Source organism: Acomys russatus, chromosome 4, assembly GCF_903995435.1.
Source record: "Acomys russatus chromosome 4, mAcoRus1.1, whole genome shotgun sequence".
In the NCBI taxonomy this organism is placed as follows: Eukaryota; Metazoa; Chordata; class Mammalia; order Rodentia; family Muridae; genus Acomys; species Acomys russatus.
Genome location: NC_067140.1, coordinates 39,563,833 through 39,579,999, shown reverse-complemented (window position 1 = coordinate 39,579,999; position 16,167 = coordinate 39,563,833). Strand labels below are relative to the sequence as shown.

At 39.5% G+C, this 16,167-nt stretch overlaps 1 protein-coding gene across 1 annotated transcript in view; it reads left to right on the top strand.

Annotated features, from left to right (window-relative positions):
• Trim44 (tripartite motif containing 44) overlaps window positions 1–16,167 on the top strand; it is a 96,633-nt gene that overhangs the window by 17,295 nt on the left and 63,171 nt on the right. Inside the window, exon 2 of the mRNA XM_051144222.1 lies at window positions 1,924–2,001. Coding sequence (XP_051000179.1) covers window positions 1,924–2,001 — 78 coding nt within the window. The remainder of the gene's footprint in view (window positions 1–1,923; window positions 2,002–16,167) is intronic.

Genomic DNA, 16,167 nt, shown 5'->3' with positions numbered 1-16,167 from the left:
AGAATTTCTGAGATAAGAAAATAAATTGGTTCTTGTGACTTTAGATTTTGCTTCATGCATGAATTATAATGAGAACATTTTCCATAAGGTTTCATATTCAGTTATTAATTTCTTTCAGTGGACATTTTACACATTTGTGTTTGAATACTACCTTGTATGTCTTAACATTTTTAAAGAGGAAGAATGTTTGTAGGCATGCATGCATGCCACAGTGCATGTATGAAGGGCAGAGAACAAATTTGTAAAAACAGTCTTCCCCATCCACCTTTGTGTGGGTTCCAGGAACTGAGCTCAGGTAATTAGGCTTGAAACCATTGAAGTGGCAGTGCCTTCACCTGCCGAGCCCAAGTAAAGCACCACTTTCTTGATGCAGGGTGTAAGAGATATAGACATTAAAAAAAATAGTTCTAGCTGTGGTGGCGTACGCCTTTAATCCCAGCACTCGGGAGGCAGAGGCAGATGGATCACTGTGAGTTTGAGGTCAGCCTGGTCTACAGAGCAAGTCAAGGATAGCCAAGGCTACGAAAAACAAAACAAAATAAAACAAAAAATAGTTCTAGCTTTTAAAGAACTCAAAACATCACAAGAAAACAGACAAAAATAATAATTAAATGCATGTTTTATTCTTTTTATTCAGTGCTAGGTCCTGTTCTAACTATCCTGGCATACATGAACACAATTATTTCTCAGCTGCATGCAACATGTACTATTACAGCAGAGGTCTACATTCTGTGCTGATCTCTACAGTGGTCATTAACCACATATGACATGAAGTGTGTTTAGTACAGGTTGAATTGGACTGTATGACAAGAACTAGATTGCGAAGACCTACTTGGGGATGGATAGGAAGCATAAGACTCCCTCTCTCCCTCCTCCACTGTGTGTGTGTGTGTGTGTGTGTGTGTGTGTGTGTGTGTGTGTGTGTTTGAGAAGAAGTAATTTATTAAGAAAGAAAGGATTTCCAAGAGAAGAAATGGGCCAAAGCAGACAGAGGTCAGAGGTAAGACCTCATATTAGAATTACGTGTTGCTGATAGTTTAGATATACTCAATTATAAGCAAAATGTATTAAAAGTGACCTTACTTTCTTATTATAGCCACTCTAACACTTAGACTTATATGGAAGCTTACCTCTCTTGGTGCTCACAGTGCATTTTTGTTGGATTGTACTGCTCTAAATAATAGGCAAGTGTCATTTTGGAACACTTACTGTGGGTTATACATTCTGCTAATACTTCTGCAAACATTTCAATCAAGCCATATTTATCTATATTACCTTTGATTATTAATCCCGTTTTGTAGGCAAGAGAGATTTTGAGAAATTCAATAATGTCATGGGTTAGTCACCTAGTTAGTGACAAACAACTTCAAAACCTTGTGTCTGATTTAAAAAACTTGTGTTTTTAACTAGCATATAGTAATTCTATTTGAATTTAAGCCTGTTTTTTATAAGTATATATAATATACATACTTCTGTATCAGTAGTCTTTTGCAGGCCTTGAACACAGGCACAATTGAGTTTGAGATGAGACGTGAGGTCATCCTGTGTAAATTGTGTTTTTAAAATATTCCCTCCCTTCCCTCCCTTCCCTCCCTCCCTTGCAAGCCTGGCTGGCTTGGAACTCACTTTGTAGACTAGGCTGGTTTCAAACTCACAGAGATCCTCCTGTCTCTGCCTCCTGAGAGATGGTATTAAAGGGAAATGCTACTACATCCATCCACAAATTGTGTTTAATTTTCATTCCAGGCATTTTTTGCTTTGACCCTCCCTGTCCATGCCTTCCTTAGTTGTTTAGTCCTGTATCTGATAAGAAGGCAAATTTGCTTTCTGTTTCACTGTCCTCTCTGCTCTCTGAAATGCTGTTTGTGTTTGAGAGAACAATAATGTGCTACCTGGTGACTTTGTGACTGTTCTTTCTCCTAGAGCAAAGATTCAGGCGGACTGAAGGCGGCTATGATAGAGTTGGTGGAAAGGTTAAAGTTCAAGAGCTCAGATCCTAAAGTAAGTATTGTTTTGGAATTAACTAGGTATTAGATACCTCAAGCATTTGTTCTCCTTGGTCTGAGTCCAGGGTGTGTTAATAATCATCTGTCTGTACTTTGTATTTAAATCCAATTAAGCCTCTCCATCAAAAACAGTGTTCTAATATGTCTGGAGAAAAGTCACCCATTTTCCCCTTCTCCATTTTATGGTATATAACACATAATCATTAATAGTTTTTTTCTGAATTACAGAGAAGTGCATTTTTAACCTTTCCTTATCAGACCTTTGAGACATCTGTCCTCTGTGTCCATGCGATCAGCGAAAGGTATCTGATATACTGATCAGCATGACAGTATCAGTTCTGGACCCTGACACCCAGACAGCTGGTGAACAGTACCAGTGTGCCTTGTCTTTCCCTGGCTTACAGGAGGCAGCTGCCCCTGAGCATGTCTTTGTCTTCATTGCTTGGAGTCTGTTCTAAAAAATGATTTGAACACCCTAGATTCTTTATAAGATTTGGGGAACTGGAAGATTGATAATTCTGGAAGATGTCAAACCAGAATGGGGTGGTGGTGGGTTGAGTGTGCAGGAAGGATTATGACTAACAGATTCCTTTCTCCTCCTACCTGAGACACTTACTCTCTCTGGAATACGTGAGAAGTCAGGTCCTGCACTAGGAATCTTTCATAGTTACGATAAAATATATGACAAAACTTTAACCATTTAAGATGCGTATTTCAGTGGCATTGGTTCATTACAGTGCTATGCAGGCATCATCACTGTCCATTTGTAGTATGTTTTCATTGTCCCAGACTAAAATTCTGTCCCTGTCAGACGCAACTCCTCATTCTCCCTCTCTTTCCATATTTTTGGTTGCTACAAACATCTGTGAAGTAGTTCTTTATCCCAGCTTAATTAATGTTATTTTAAGGACAGTAAGGCTTAAAGGAGTGATTTGCTCCAAATCTGGTCTACTGTGGAAGTGAGAGTCAGAAGGCTCCTGTCCTCAGCTCACACTGCAAACCAAGCATCAGCTCTCAACTTCATGCTCTGTAATCGTGTTTTCTAAGCTGAGGCGCCAATGAAGAAGAGCCATTGACAGTAATGGGCTCTTTAAAAGGTAACCGCAGCCACCAGTAATTTGCTTTTCATATGACACTGAAAATACTGTTAGTGTATCTCTTTTCTTTTTGAACAGGTAAAGTTCTAATGGTAGTGAGCATGTGAACAAAAAAAATGTGTAACTTTAACAACTCATACCTAGAATAGGAAGACTCTTGGTATAAGTAATTTTTCTATTGATAAAGCTAAACCAATTAAATAATAAAAGTAGCTGGAAAACACTTTGAGAAGTTTCTTTGGTTTTTGTGGATAACAGATATGCTGCAGGAAACCAACTATGTTTTCTGTCTCTGCCATACCTGTGTGGTTGTGATTAGCAAAGCACTGAAAAGGGATTGATATTATAGGTAAAGAATTTCTTTTAGAAACTTGCCAGGGACAAGAAGAATCCACCAAAGGATGCCCTAATATAGCAGTTCTCAACCTGTGGATTGCTATTCCTTTGGGGTGGGGTCTCATATCAGATATCCTACATATCAGATATGATCTTTAGTAAAGCACACACTTAAAAGTGAACTCACGAGGCTGGAGAGATGGCTCAGCACTTCCAGAGGACCTGAGTTTGATTCCTACCACCCACAAGGTGGCTCACAAACCACCGGTAACCCCAGTCCCTCCATGATTTAATTATAACAATATCAAAATTACAGCTGTGGAATAGCTATGGAAATAGTTTAATGGTTAGGGTTCACCAAACATGAGGAACTGCATTTGAAGGGTTGTAGCATTAGGAAATTTGAGAAGCACTGCCCTAATGTAAGCTGAAAGTTGGTTGTAACTGACTTGATCTTGGGTGTGAGTGCACACATTGCCCACCCTTTTATCTTCAAGCCCCCTTTTAGTCTACTACATTGCTTGAGTGTACAGGAAGCTAGCTTAAGAAAGGATGAATGAATGTAAGTAACAGAGACTGCCAGATCAGTAAAGAGGGAGAAAACCAGGCCACTTTTAATATAAACTTTAAAAGAAATTCTCAGAAATCAATTGCTATCTTCCAAAAGTACCCTGAAGTTCTCTTTCTGTCCTGTTAACCTCCAGGACTCTGTCACCCTCTTTTTGGATTGACCTATTTAAGGACAAACTAGCTCAGGCTTTATGAGCTGTCATTTTGAAATATAAATACAGTGATTGAATCACAGGGGACTGAGCACTATCTCTGCCCACTTCCTCTAGAACATTTAAAGCATTACAGAGTTTGATTAGTCTAGAGGAAAAATCTACTACAGACTGAATACACCCCAAAATTACTTACTTACGTACGTACTTACTTACTTTCATACCTACTTACTTATTGTGTATGGGGTTCTGCCTGTATGTATGTCTGAACTTGATGCATGCTGTTTTCATGGAAGGACTGGGGTTACCGGTGGTTTGTGAGCCACTAGTGGGTGCTAGGAATCAAACTCAGGTCCTCTGGAAGAGCTGAACCATCTCTCCAGCCTCATGAGTTCACTTTTAAGTGTGTGCTTTACTCAAGAGTGGTGGAAGATGCCCCGATTAGCTGTTTTCTGTAATTATAAAACAGTGTATGCTTATAGATAAAAGGTACGGATTGTCAGAAAGGAAAGCTGGAATGAATTCCCCTCATTAGTTACAGCTATTGACAGTTTGGTATATAACCTTCTAGATATTTTTTGGACTTTTAATTTTTTACAAAAATTATGCTATGCCTATGTTTTTAGGTTACTTTTTGATTATGCAGAATATTGTAGACATTCTTCTGTGTTGACAAATAGAACAGTGGTTACTCTTATTGATATGATTTAGGTCCTGGTTTGCTTTAAATAGCAAGTTCACAAAGCCTGATGTCATCTGGGAGGAAAGTCTCCAGTAGGGAATTGATTTGATAAAACTGGCTTGTGAGCCTGTCTGTGAGGGATTGTCTCATTACTGATTGATCTGGAGGGCCCAGCCGACTTGTGGGTACCACCTGACATAGGCAGGTGGTCCTGTGTAAGAAGACTAGTTAAACATAAACCTCTGAGGAAGTAGTCAGCAAGTAGCAGTCCTCCATGGTCTCTGCTTCAAGTTCTGGCTTGAGCTCCTGCCCTGGCTTCCCTCATGTATGCATGAGGACTAGCATGTGCTAATGTAAGCCCGTCACAGCAAGAGAAAGGGAAACTAGAACACTTTGTTTTATTCAAAGCATGTCAGACATTTTCTTCTAGATCAACTATTCTTAAATTTTATTGTTCATAAAAATCATCCAAAGGATTTATTAAAATACAGAGTTCTGGGTCTACTCTCAGAGTTTAGATCCAGTTGATGTGGGCTGACAGAGGCTCAGACTGTGAGAACCACTGTGCTAAACTTTGGGCTGTTTTCCTTTTGCTTTTTTTTTTTTTTTTTTTTTTTTTGGTTGGTTTTTGTTGGTGGTGGTGGTGGTAGTGTGTGAGTGTGTGTGTGTGTGTGTGTGTGTGTGTGTGTGTGTGTGTGTGTGTGTGTGTGTTCTGTTTCTTTGTTCATTTGGGGTTTTTTTTCCCGTTTTCAAATAGGAGGGCACATAAAAATAAGACTTTTTTTTCAAATTTGAAAATATAAAAATCTAGGCTTAGGAAACAAATGAATTGATCAGAAGTAACAAAGAAATAGGGATGGAAAAGGAGATGGAAAGTCGGTGCAGTCTGCAAAAGAGAGCGGGTCTGCATAATAGTCTTATTTCTATAGAGAAATAGCCAAGTTAGGAAGAAGGAAAGGGCTTCAAGGAGTGTGAACAGAGGTGTTGAGTCAAAACAGGAGGAAATTAAAGACCATGCTGTGGTTCTAAGAATAGGCTGAGTTCTAAAACTAGAGAAACCATAAGAAACATCCATGCCACTAGCAGTGACCTTGAGAACAGAGCCACTGATGGGTAAGAATTTACACAGGATCAGAGAAGAAAGCTGTGTGTGTGTGTGTGTGTGTGTGTGTGTGTGTGTGTGTGTGTGTGTGTGTTGGTGGACCTTGTTTTAAAGGTTGCATGCCTTTAAAGGTGTCTAACATCTATATTGTGCATAAGGATTGCGTTTGCTACTGGGAAGTGACTTTTTAAATAATAAACTATCCAGATGTGTTTGATATGATTCAGTTTGCAAAATTTTCTTTTCTAGCCAAACTTTTAGAAATATGCTATACAAAGTAGGGTTTGTTTGTTTACTTTTTCTTTGCTTGTTTGATTGCATGTAGTTCTTTTTTTCTTTTTTTTTTTTTATGTTTCTGCTCAGCTTGAAAGAAATAAGAGATGTTCATCTGCGAGATGCCTTGGGCCTGTTATCTCAGTACTTATGAGTCTGAAGTAGGGCCATGCTGAGTTCTTGTGGGTTATACAGTGGGACTCTGTTTCAAATGCAGAATAAAACAAAACAAACAAAAAGGTAATGTCATGTAGGTGCACGCTTGTGGCAGGATGGAGCACCCTTGGACCTGTAAGAAAGTTAAAGCTGAGTTCTTTTATATTAACACAGCTTTCTTGAGTTAACTGTTCATAGTTTGTCTGAGAAAGCACTGAGCCAACAGCATATCATACGAATTTCTGAAAAACTAACCCTTTGTGCCAGTAGCAACAAGGCACTATCTGTTTTGTGTTGATTATTTTTCTTTCCTTAAAAATATGCTTTTCATTGTTTCCTTTAACTATTGTACATAAAGCAAACATTTAAAAGCAGTGTGGTTCTCTAATTCATAATAATCAATCAATCAATTTACCTATCTTTATTTATTTACTTAGGGACAGGGTTTCTCTGTGTAGCCTTGGCTGTCCTGGACTCACTTTGTAGACCAGGCTGGCCTCAAATTCACAGAGATCCACCTGCCTCTGTTCCCTGAGTACTGGGATTACAGGTGTGGGTCACCATGCCTGGCTCTTTTTTTATTTTTAAATTTTCTTGTTATGTGTGTTTTGTCTGTTTACCACTTGTATACCTGGCACCCACAGAGACAAGAAGAGGGTCTCATGCCCCTGGGGCTAGGTGGTTTTGATCAATCTGGTGGGGGCTGGGAACTGAATCCGTATCCTCTGAAAAAGCAGCCAGTACCTTCAGCTTTCTTTCCAGCCCTTATGTTAATTTTGTCAAGAAGTTAGTTTCAAAGATTAAAGCACCTTTTGGAAACTCTTACTAAACAAGCATATGTTCTTCTGTCTGATGGAAGTGAAGCAAACGCGGGTTCTGGTCACACCAGTCAATTCTACAGCATGGCCACTTCTTTCTTTTTTCTTGTTACAAGCCTCTAAACATAGTCTTACTAAAGAATGAAGACTCCCCTCCAAAAAAAAAAAAAACCTGTCTAGCAACATGAAATGTGTTAGCTACATCTAAGGATGGCGCTCTTACATTTTGCAATTACAGAACTTTATGATCAATTTTTCATAATTGATATTATTGTCATTGAACACACCTAGTCTGCCTTTCCGTGCACTATAATGTCAGAATTACAGGTTTTGTGTTTAAAAATCATAACGGTTAATCAAAACCTAGCTTGAATTCTTCTTGTTAATACTCTGTTATTCATAAGAGCCAAGCCAGACTTCATCCTGTTGCTTGTCTTGCACCAAAACAGAAGCATCACTGGGCAGTGTTTATTCCACCAGCTGAATTAAGACTTGAGATAGCACAGCTATTGAACACTTCATGTGAGTGTGCTCATTTGATTAAGGAGCTCTGTGAATTAGTGTCCTGTTTTTGTACCTTTTATTTTAAAAGCTATAAGTAGGAGTCTTGGAAGGTATAAGTCATGTTTACTTTGTTTTGTAACCTCAACGCTTACTATCATGGTTCTTGACACACAGTAATTGATATATAGCATGTGTTACAACACCCATGAAATGAATAATTTGTCCCCTTTTGTGAATGAGATTGGAGACTTAAAGAAGTCAAGTAGCTTGCTAGGAAATGATGGACCAGAACTTAGTGGGTTTTTTTTTTAATTGAGTCAGGTTCTCTTTATATAACCCTGGCTATGCTGGAACTCAACTATGTAGACCAGGGTGGCTTCGAACTCACAGAGCTCCTCCTGCCTCTGTCTTCCAAGTTCTGGGACTAATGGCATGTACCACAACACCTGGCTAAGGACTTACCTTTTGGTTTGTTTTACTACATGTTCTTCACCCCCACTGTGTTGAATCTGGAACAAGCAGATATAGGCTACAGATGCACATAAACGGTTACCCTTTTCATTATGACCATTCTCAGATTTTTCCTAGCATCTTCTTTCCTCTTTCCTTATTGGAATCTTTCAGCCAAAATGATCACAGTCCCAGAGCACCTGAATTGGTAGGTGGTTTTACGGAAGATGGCAGAGAAGCATAACATCTAGAGCATCTGGCTCTGACAGACTGAGGCAAGAGCTTCAGCTGACTGACATGACTCGTGGAGAACAGCAGTTGGGGAAACCACTCCTTTCCCAGAGCAGCTCTAGCTCCTGACATAGGAAGCACTCATAAACCGTTGTGGCCCCTCCATCTTCTACAGACACTCAGCGGGCACAAAGGGCAGAACAAGTCCCTTTTACTTCTTTCTTCCCTTGCCTTTATCAGTGCCAAAGGAAACACCTTCCTTCTTGACTTTCCCTCTATTGGAAAAGTAATATGAGTTCTTTATAGACATTTTTAAAATACAGTTAAGTACAAAGAATAAAGAAAAAACCCACTTATTCTTTCATTGCCCGTAGTGGTTTATAAAGTTTGGGGTTTTTATTAATACTGATTATTGAGTCTGGGCTATTTCACATAATTTCAGTGGTAGTTCTGTGATCTGCTTAGTTCATTCCAAGGTACAAGTCAGGAACATTAAATGAAAGATGTTAAAAGTAGGATACTATTACACTACTTTGCTTTGCCTTTCAGGTGCACACAGTCCCTCTTCTCCCCCACCACCACCATCCCCCCCACCCCAAACACCCTGTTTGTGTGTATAGACATAAAAACACTATATATGTAGTTTTGTTTTCTGACCTTTACATCTAACAGCCTTTATAATTATGCATATATTTTTATTATTTAAATAAACTTTGATCTTTGAACCCTAGTTTCAGGTACTAGAATCATGAAAGCTAATTTGCCTTTACTGTCAAATAGGGATTTTCTTAAATTGTGCCCTTAGGTTTTTATGGCATGAATAGATTCTGTTTTGCTTTTGTTTTTGTTTTGTTTGTAGTTTGGTAAGTACGACTGACAGTTGTAGTTTAAAATTATTCAGGAACAGTGAAAATAGAATGCAAAGTTGGGTTCCTTGTCACACACCACCTACTTTATTGCATGGACCTTACAGGCCAATGTGTCTTTTATCTGCTGACTGAAGAGTATTCATTTGCAGAGATCTCCTGCTCCAGTCCTCTCACTTCACTGATGAAGAGACAGAACCAAGAAGTTAAGGAGAGACAGTGGAGGCTGACAACTCTGAGAGCCCCAGTGTTGCAGTTTTCTTTAGTGTGTGAGTGTAGAGAAATTGCAGCCCTGGCGCATTTATGGCTGGTATGTGTAATGGAGACATTTGTAAATAGTCTCAGTCCCTGTGATAGCTAATCTTTAGCCAACAGCTCTGTTGTTAGATACTCAAAAATATTTAAGAGACGTGAATGCAGATGAACATAAAAATGTACATACTTCACAGCAGCATTAATCATTTTGTCCAGAAAGTAGGAACAGCCCTCTTGTCCTCCACTGATGAACGGATAAATAAAGTGTGGTACATCTACTATGAAGTACTTTTCAATGAAAAATGAAGCAGTAATATAGGCCATACCATCAAGTACCCTTGGAAATACCATATAAGGAAAAAAATCATTTTTTTCTTTCCTATTCATAGTTCTTAATTGAGAAACTCTTAACAGAAACAGAGCCACAGGAGAAAAAAATGAATATAAATTTATTTGTATTTATAACCCAGTGAATAGTCTTGAATTGAGGTGTGAGTACCGTTGAAATAGGCCAGTTCTAGGAGATGCTCCAAACAGAATGGTGAGCAGAGGTGGAGAGGCTGTGCATGGTGCACATGTATTGGTGATTAGAGGCATGTTTGTTTTCTAATAAGAGAGGGAGACAGAGGTTTCCCTTTGTAAATTTCTCTCATGAAAGGATACGTTTCCTTGTGTTAAATAATCACAGGTCGATGCTGACAATGGTAAAGTGTGCTTGTCATTTCTCTGCTCAGGAGACTGAGGCAGGAAGATTGCTGTGAATTCTATATCAGCCTAGGCTACATAGTGAGATCTTGCCTACAAAATAAGGTAACAGTAACAACAGAGTCTACTAAAAAATTTAAGGTAACTTATTCCACTCTCTAACAGTTATATATTGGAGTATCATATCCCTGACATATGGGGATGTCTTATCTCTTAGATATATTTTTTAAAATTTATTCACCAAAGACCCAATATTGTATTCTACTTATATAAAAGATGAGTTTGGTCAAATAAAGAAATAGAAACCAGACTTGGTATTTTTATGGCTGTGGGGAATGACAGTGGTGACAACTTACAAGGGATGACAAACTGAGGGATAACAATAGGGCTGAGATGGATGGTAGTGATAGTTCTATAATCCTGGGTATACTAACAACCTGAATATTTAAAAAACTGACTGTACACTTTTTTTTTTTTCAGACAGGGTCTCTGCACATATTCCTGGCTGTCTTTGAATTCACTATGTAGACTAGGCTGGCCTTGAAGAGATCCACATGCCTTTGCTTCCTGGATGCTGGGATTAAAGGCGTGTGCCACTGTTCCCAGCTTACTTCAATGAACAAATTATAAAGTTCTTGGTGGAAGCAGAATACTACCTGAATTACTTTGTTACATCCTTAACTTGAAGCGTTAGCCATGAGTAGTATTTTTCTTCTCCCTCTTTAGACAGGGATTAGGGTCAGAAACGCCAGCATTCACCTCTGACTTGGGAAGCAGTGTGTATACTACAGTTATTCAGAGGTCAGGCTTCTGGAATCCGCTCTGTTCCCAAAAGTAGCTTTAGCATAGGTACTGCACAAGCGTGGGCAAATCCTGTGCTCAACTTCTTGATTTTTGGTTTTTCTCTGTAAAATGGGGGATAGATAATAGAATGTACTTTATAGAGTGTAAGAAAGACTATATAAGATAAAGAACTTAGTATGACATCCTGTTAATGGTGGCTACTTCTAGCCTTCTTCTAGTCCTGAGAAGCATCTTTAAAAGGGGGGGCAAGTGGATTTGGGGACAGCTACTTCCCTTCAGAATTGAGGAGACCCTTCCAACCCTTCCTGAGGGAAAAAAAGTCACCCATTTAAAAATAACTAGATTATTTATCAATTAGTACTTCTTAGACTTAGTGGTACTTACAGATTGTAGGTTTTAAGGATCATTGATATCTCTTTGAGTGATAGTGATATGCAAATAAATCAAGTTAAACTCTCACAGTTGGGCTCTTTTGGTGGCAGGCTCTGGTCTAGCTATAGCTCTCCCCTCATGCAAGTCAAGGCAGATATATCTGCCATGGATGTGTGCAGCTTTGTGTAAGTATTCCTGATAGAAACAAAAATCCACTACATGGCATCTGTTGTGCTGTTCTGGACTAAACTCTCTAATCAGAAAAACTGCTTGGTGTCAAATGAAAAGAAAAAAGTTAGGTTTTATTTAAGGGTTACACGAGGTGGTGTGTATCTTCCACTTTAAAGTAAATGCCACTAAGATTCTTCATCTTTCCCCCTAGTCCCTCTTATTTTCCCTGCAGCTTTACCCTTTGACTGTACTCTCTCTTATTGGGGCCCCAAAGTCATAATGAACTTCTATATATATTGACTATAAGCATTTTACAAATAAGGTGGTAATGATTTTTGAGTCCCTGGGCAAGCTGGAGCATTGCTAGAAAACAAAGAGACTAAGCATTAAGTAGCTTAATAAAACCAGTTTATTGTGATGCCCGCCTTGCTCCTTTTGACAATGACCGGGGCCTTGACAGCCTATCCTGCTGAATGTTTCAGGGGCTGATTACACAGCTAACAGGAGGAGGGAGCTGAGCTGTTCAGACTCCTCCCTAGCAGCCGTGCTTCATGTTGTGAGTGTAGGATTGTACTTGACATTTAATTTAGGAGCCTGGGAACCTAGATAAGAACTCTACTATGATACTAGTGATAAAACCAGCTAGACTTTTATTTAAGAGCCTTTTCCTGATGATACATTAAACCTTTCAAGACATAAAATTATAGTGCACTCAATAAAAAGATGCTTTCTTTGATAACTTAAAACTAAATCTTCAAGGCTGGAGAGATGGCTCAGTGGTTAGGAGCACTGACTGCTCCTCCAAAGGACCCAGGTTTAATTCTCAGCACCTACATGGCACCTCACAACTGTCTGTCCCTCCAGGATCTAACACCCTCACATACAGACAAGACATCACTAAAAGAATGCTTAAAAACAAACAAAAACTAAGTCTTCAAAGTGCAGCTCTCAATCTACTGTAGTCTGTATGTAGATGCTTTTATAGCTATGTAGTTATAAAATTGAAAATAATACTTCTCTAATTGTCTGAGCATATAGATAAGGGAGCCAAAATAAACAGAAATTGAAGAGATAAAGTAACTTATGAAAGGTCGCAGAGCTTACGATGCTGATGAATTTTCTGTGATTTTTTTGTTGTTGTTGTTGTTATATCTGTAGGACATAGTTGACATTTTACCTATACAAGTACACTTGGAATATATACTAATGTAGAGTTTATTCAGACTTTCAGGGTAAACTACGTATCAAGCATAACATGCTTTTTTTTCCTCTTATGGTAAGAGACAGAAGGCCTGGCCCACATAGCACAGTACCTGTTAGCTCTCTGTCACTTAGTATACTTCAGTTTCATCTCTAGAGTAGGGTTAATCATACTGGGTTGTAATTAATGCTCTGAAAATGGATATTTTTATTTTGTAGTACCAGAGAGTGAACTGGGGACTTCATATATGACAGGCTAGCACCATATCACAGAATTACAATCCTGTGCCTTAAAATGGAGACTTTTGAGGAGATATAAAACAGTATATGAACATTTGCTGCCACAGCCTTTGGGACCACAGCACTGTGGTTCTTGGCTCTTATATGTACAGGTGTTGATAAAATTGCTTCCCTTGAAGAGAGACACGAACAAAGTCTGCCCTTCTAAGATCCAGTCACAAACCAAGTTATGATTCTAGTGAGGTTCACCCAGGGGAACCAATTAGTTTATTAGACTTAATAAACTAGGGGTTTATTTAGGGCTTATGGACCAGGAACACAGGTTACTTTATAGTAGCACCCCGGAAGGATTGGAGCTTCCTCATTACTGCGTAGATGGAACCTCTTCCCCACATCTTTCCCCACCTGTGGACTCTAACCCTTCCAGAGACCCAAAGCCTATATGTGCTTCAGACAGAATTCCATAAACTGCTTGGGAGGGTTGGGTGGATACTCAGGCATGGGTGGCATGATCCTCCCCAGCCTCTCCTTTCAAGAGGGGGCAACACAAGACAGCAGCCCCACCTGTGTTGGTCTTTGGTGATCAGGACCAGCTGGACTCTTGAAGACAGCAGTAGTTTGGCCTTGAAACTGTCTTATAAAACACAGGGTGCAAATAGGGTTTATATCTGCAGAGAAACAGAAATAGGGTAAGAGTCACCTGCAAGATTGAAGAGGCTACTGTGTCCACAGACTCTGGAAAGGTGCCAGAGAGCAGAATGTTGGCCTGTCCTTCCTGTACACTCTGCTTTGCCACCACTGCAGTCTAGACTGTCTGGGACATTTAGGATGAAGCAGAGTGACGTCTTGTCAAACTAGAGAAAGTGGCCACTGCCTTTTAACAGTGTGGGGCTCCTGAGGCAAAGGGATTCTGTGCTGTAATCTCCACCTCTAAGAATGTTTTCCCTGTGTGCTTTCAGGGAATTAGAACCTCAGCTCCCAACTGTGGAGTCTCTCTTTAAGGAATGCATTATGAGAGCTCCATGAGTATCATACAGAAGCTTACAGTAACTGCTGCGCTTCTGTTGTCTCTCAACAGCAGGTTGACTACTCATTGGCCTGTGTGCCTGGAGTAACACGTAACTCTTTCCATGTGCTATTTTATGTTAATTTTTTTAATATCCAGGAGAACACTGTTATTCTACTTTACAAATAAACTTTTATTTGCCTGAGATTCAAAAAGTGGCTGGTAAAGCTGGTCCTCGAAACCCTTTTTCTGGCACGTCATGCTACCTGGGCTCTACCGTTGTCAACCCCTGCAGGAACAAAGACCTGGGAAAAGAAGTTTCCATATTCAGTATCCTTCTGAATGTTCCTGGTAGTATGCAGTTATTTTAGGGTTAGTTTCCCTAATATACATGTAATTGGCTCTGAGGGGAAAGTGTTTCAGGAGAAAGACAACTAGAATCGAAGTTGAGGGATGAGCCCTTCCCTGTCCCCCATATATAATGCTTTCCATACGGTTTTTCATACATCCTTAGATTGGGTTATCCAACTTATTCCTGTCCCCTATTTCCCCAACCTCACCCCGTCTAAACCTTTAATTTTTAGCATTTCTCCCTTATATATGCGCTCTTCTCTCTCCTCACCCATTCAGATTTCTTCACCTCCTCACCCCCCTTCATGGTATCTTTTCAAGTTTCCTGAGATCCATAGATAATTCTTAAGTTATACACACAAATCTAAAAATTCAAGCTAGGATCTGCATATGAGCGAAAACACGGGGATTTTGTCTTTCTGGACCTGGGTTAAGAAGTAAGGTCTTTTTAGTCTTCAGCAGATAGAATAGGCCTTCTTTCTATGTGCAAATATAACAAGCTCAAAAATATTATAAATTTTGTGTGGTTGCTGCCACAATCTGTTAGTGTCACTTTCTATTCTCACTTCATTACCAGTAGCTGTCTTTCTAATTTATGCTGGGTTCAGGCGGAGAGAAAACAGGAAAACACCATAGACTAGAAGCACTTTTCTTAGTTTTCATAGGTCCTACATGTCCCTGGAGAATACTTTTATATTCCCATGTTGCAGGGCATCCAGAGTCTCTTTGTTTGTTCACTCAGAAGTGCTCAGAAGTTCGTGTTTCTGTTCTCTGTACTACTCTGGGATTAGACAAAGAGAGAAGCAGCTTATGAGCAAGTAGTAATGTCAAGTCAATGTGAGCACAGCCTCCCCAGTGAACTGTTTTGTGTTGCATCCATTTCAGTGCATGTCATGGGTTACACATCAAGTTGTCAAGATAATAAAGTCACAGCAGCTGACAACAGGACAAGCAGTCCCAGGAGGAGAAGGTGCTTGGCAGCAGTGCTGCCTCCATAGTGGTTAGATGTTCATGTCTCTCAATAAGAACTGCTCATCCTTTGACAGTGACCGTGTCTCTCTTAGGTGCCTGGGGTGCACATTTGCTGTTCACATCTCAATTTGATCAGCAGATTCAATTCATATGCTTATCAGGTCCTTTCAAGTACCCAAAACTCTTAAGACACGTTGGCCTCTGATATATACGTGCAGGGCATGCATGATTATGTTAAGGAAGGAGAACTGTAGGGCAAAGAGAGGAAGAAGCATAATGCCATGTGTTGGGAGCTCTAAAATGTACAGCTCAAAAAGCAAAATTCACACTTTAGGGAAGACATACTAGAGGAAGGATGGAGTAGTTTGATTGGAATTTTGGATTATTGTCTGAGAGAATGTGATTTGGAAAGGTAGAAGTATAAGCCAGGTCAAAAACTATCAAAGCTAAGATTTTATTTCCAAAGTAGTGAGATTGAGGCATGCATGTTATCAGTATGGTTGAAAGGATCAAAGGTAACATTTGAAGTCAGAAAGCTAAGAATTCAGAGCCAAGTAAAGATGAGAAGGGAACAAAAACTATCTAAGACATACTTGAAAGTAGTAGTAAGAATCTAACCATAGGCTCAAATCAAACCCCTTGTGACTTAGAATTTTGTTTCAGAAAGATGGTGGTGGGGAGGAATGAGACTTGGTTAAAGGGAGAGAATGGGCAGGGAAGACTGGAATGAAGAGGAAAAGTGTGGATGTTTAATGAAGAGCAGTGGGAGGGGAATGCTGAGGAAAGGAGGAGATTTTCATAGATGGAAGAAACCTGTAAAAGGTCAAAGGTAGTAAGGCTTTATTCAG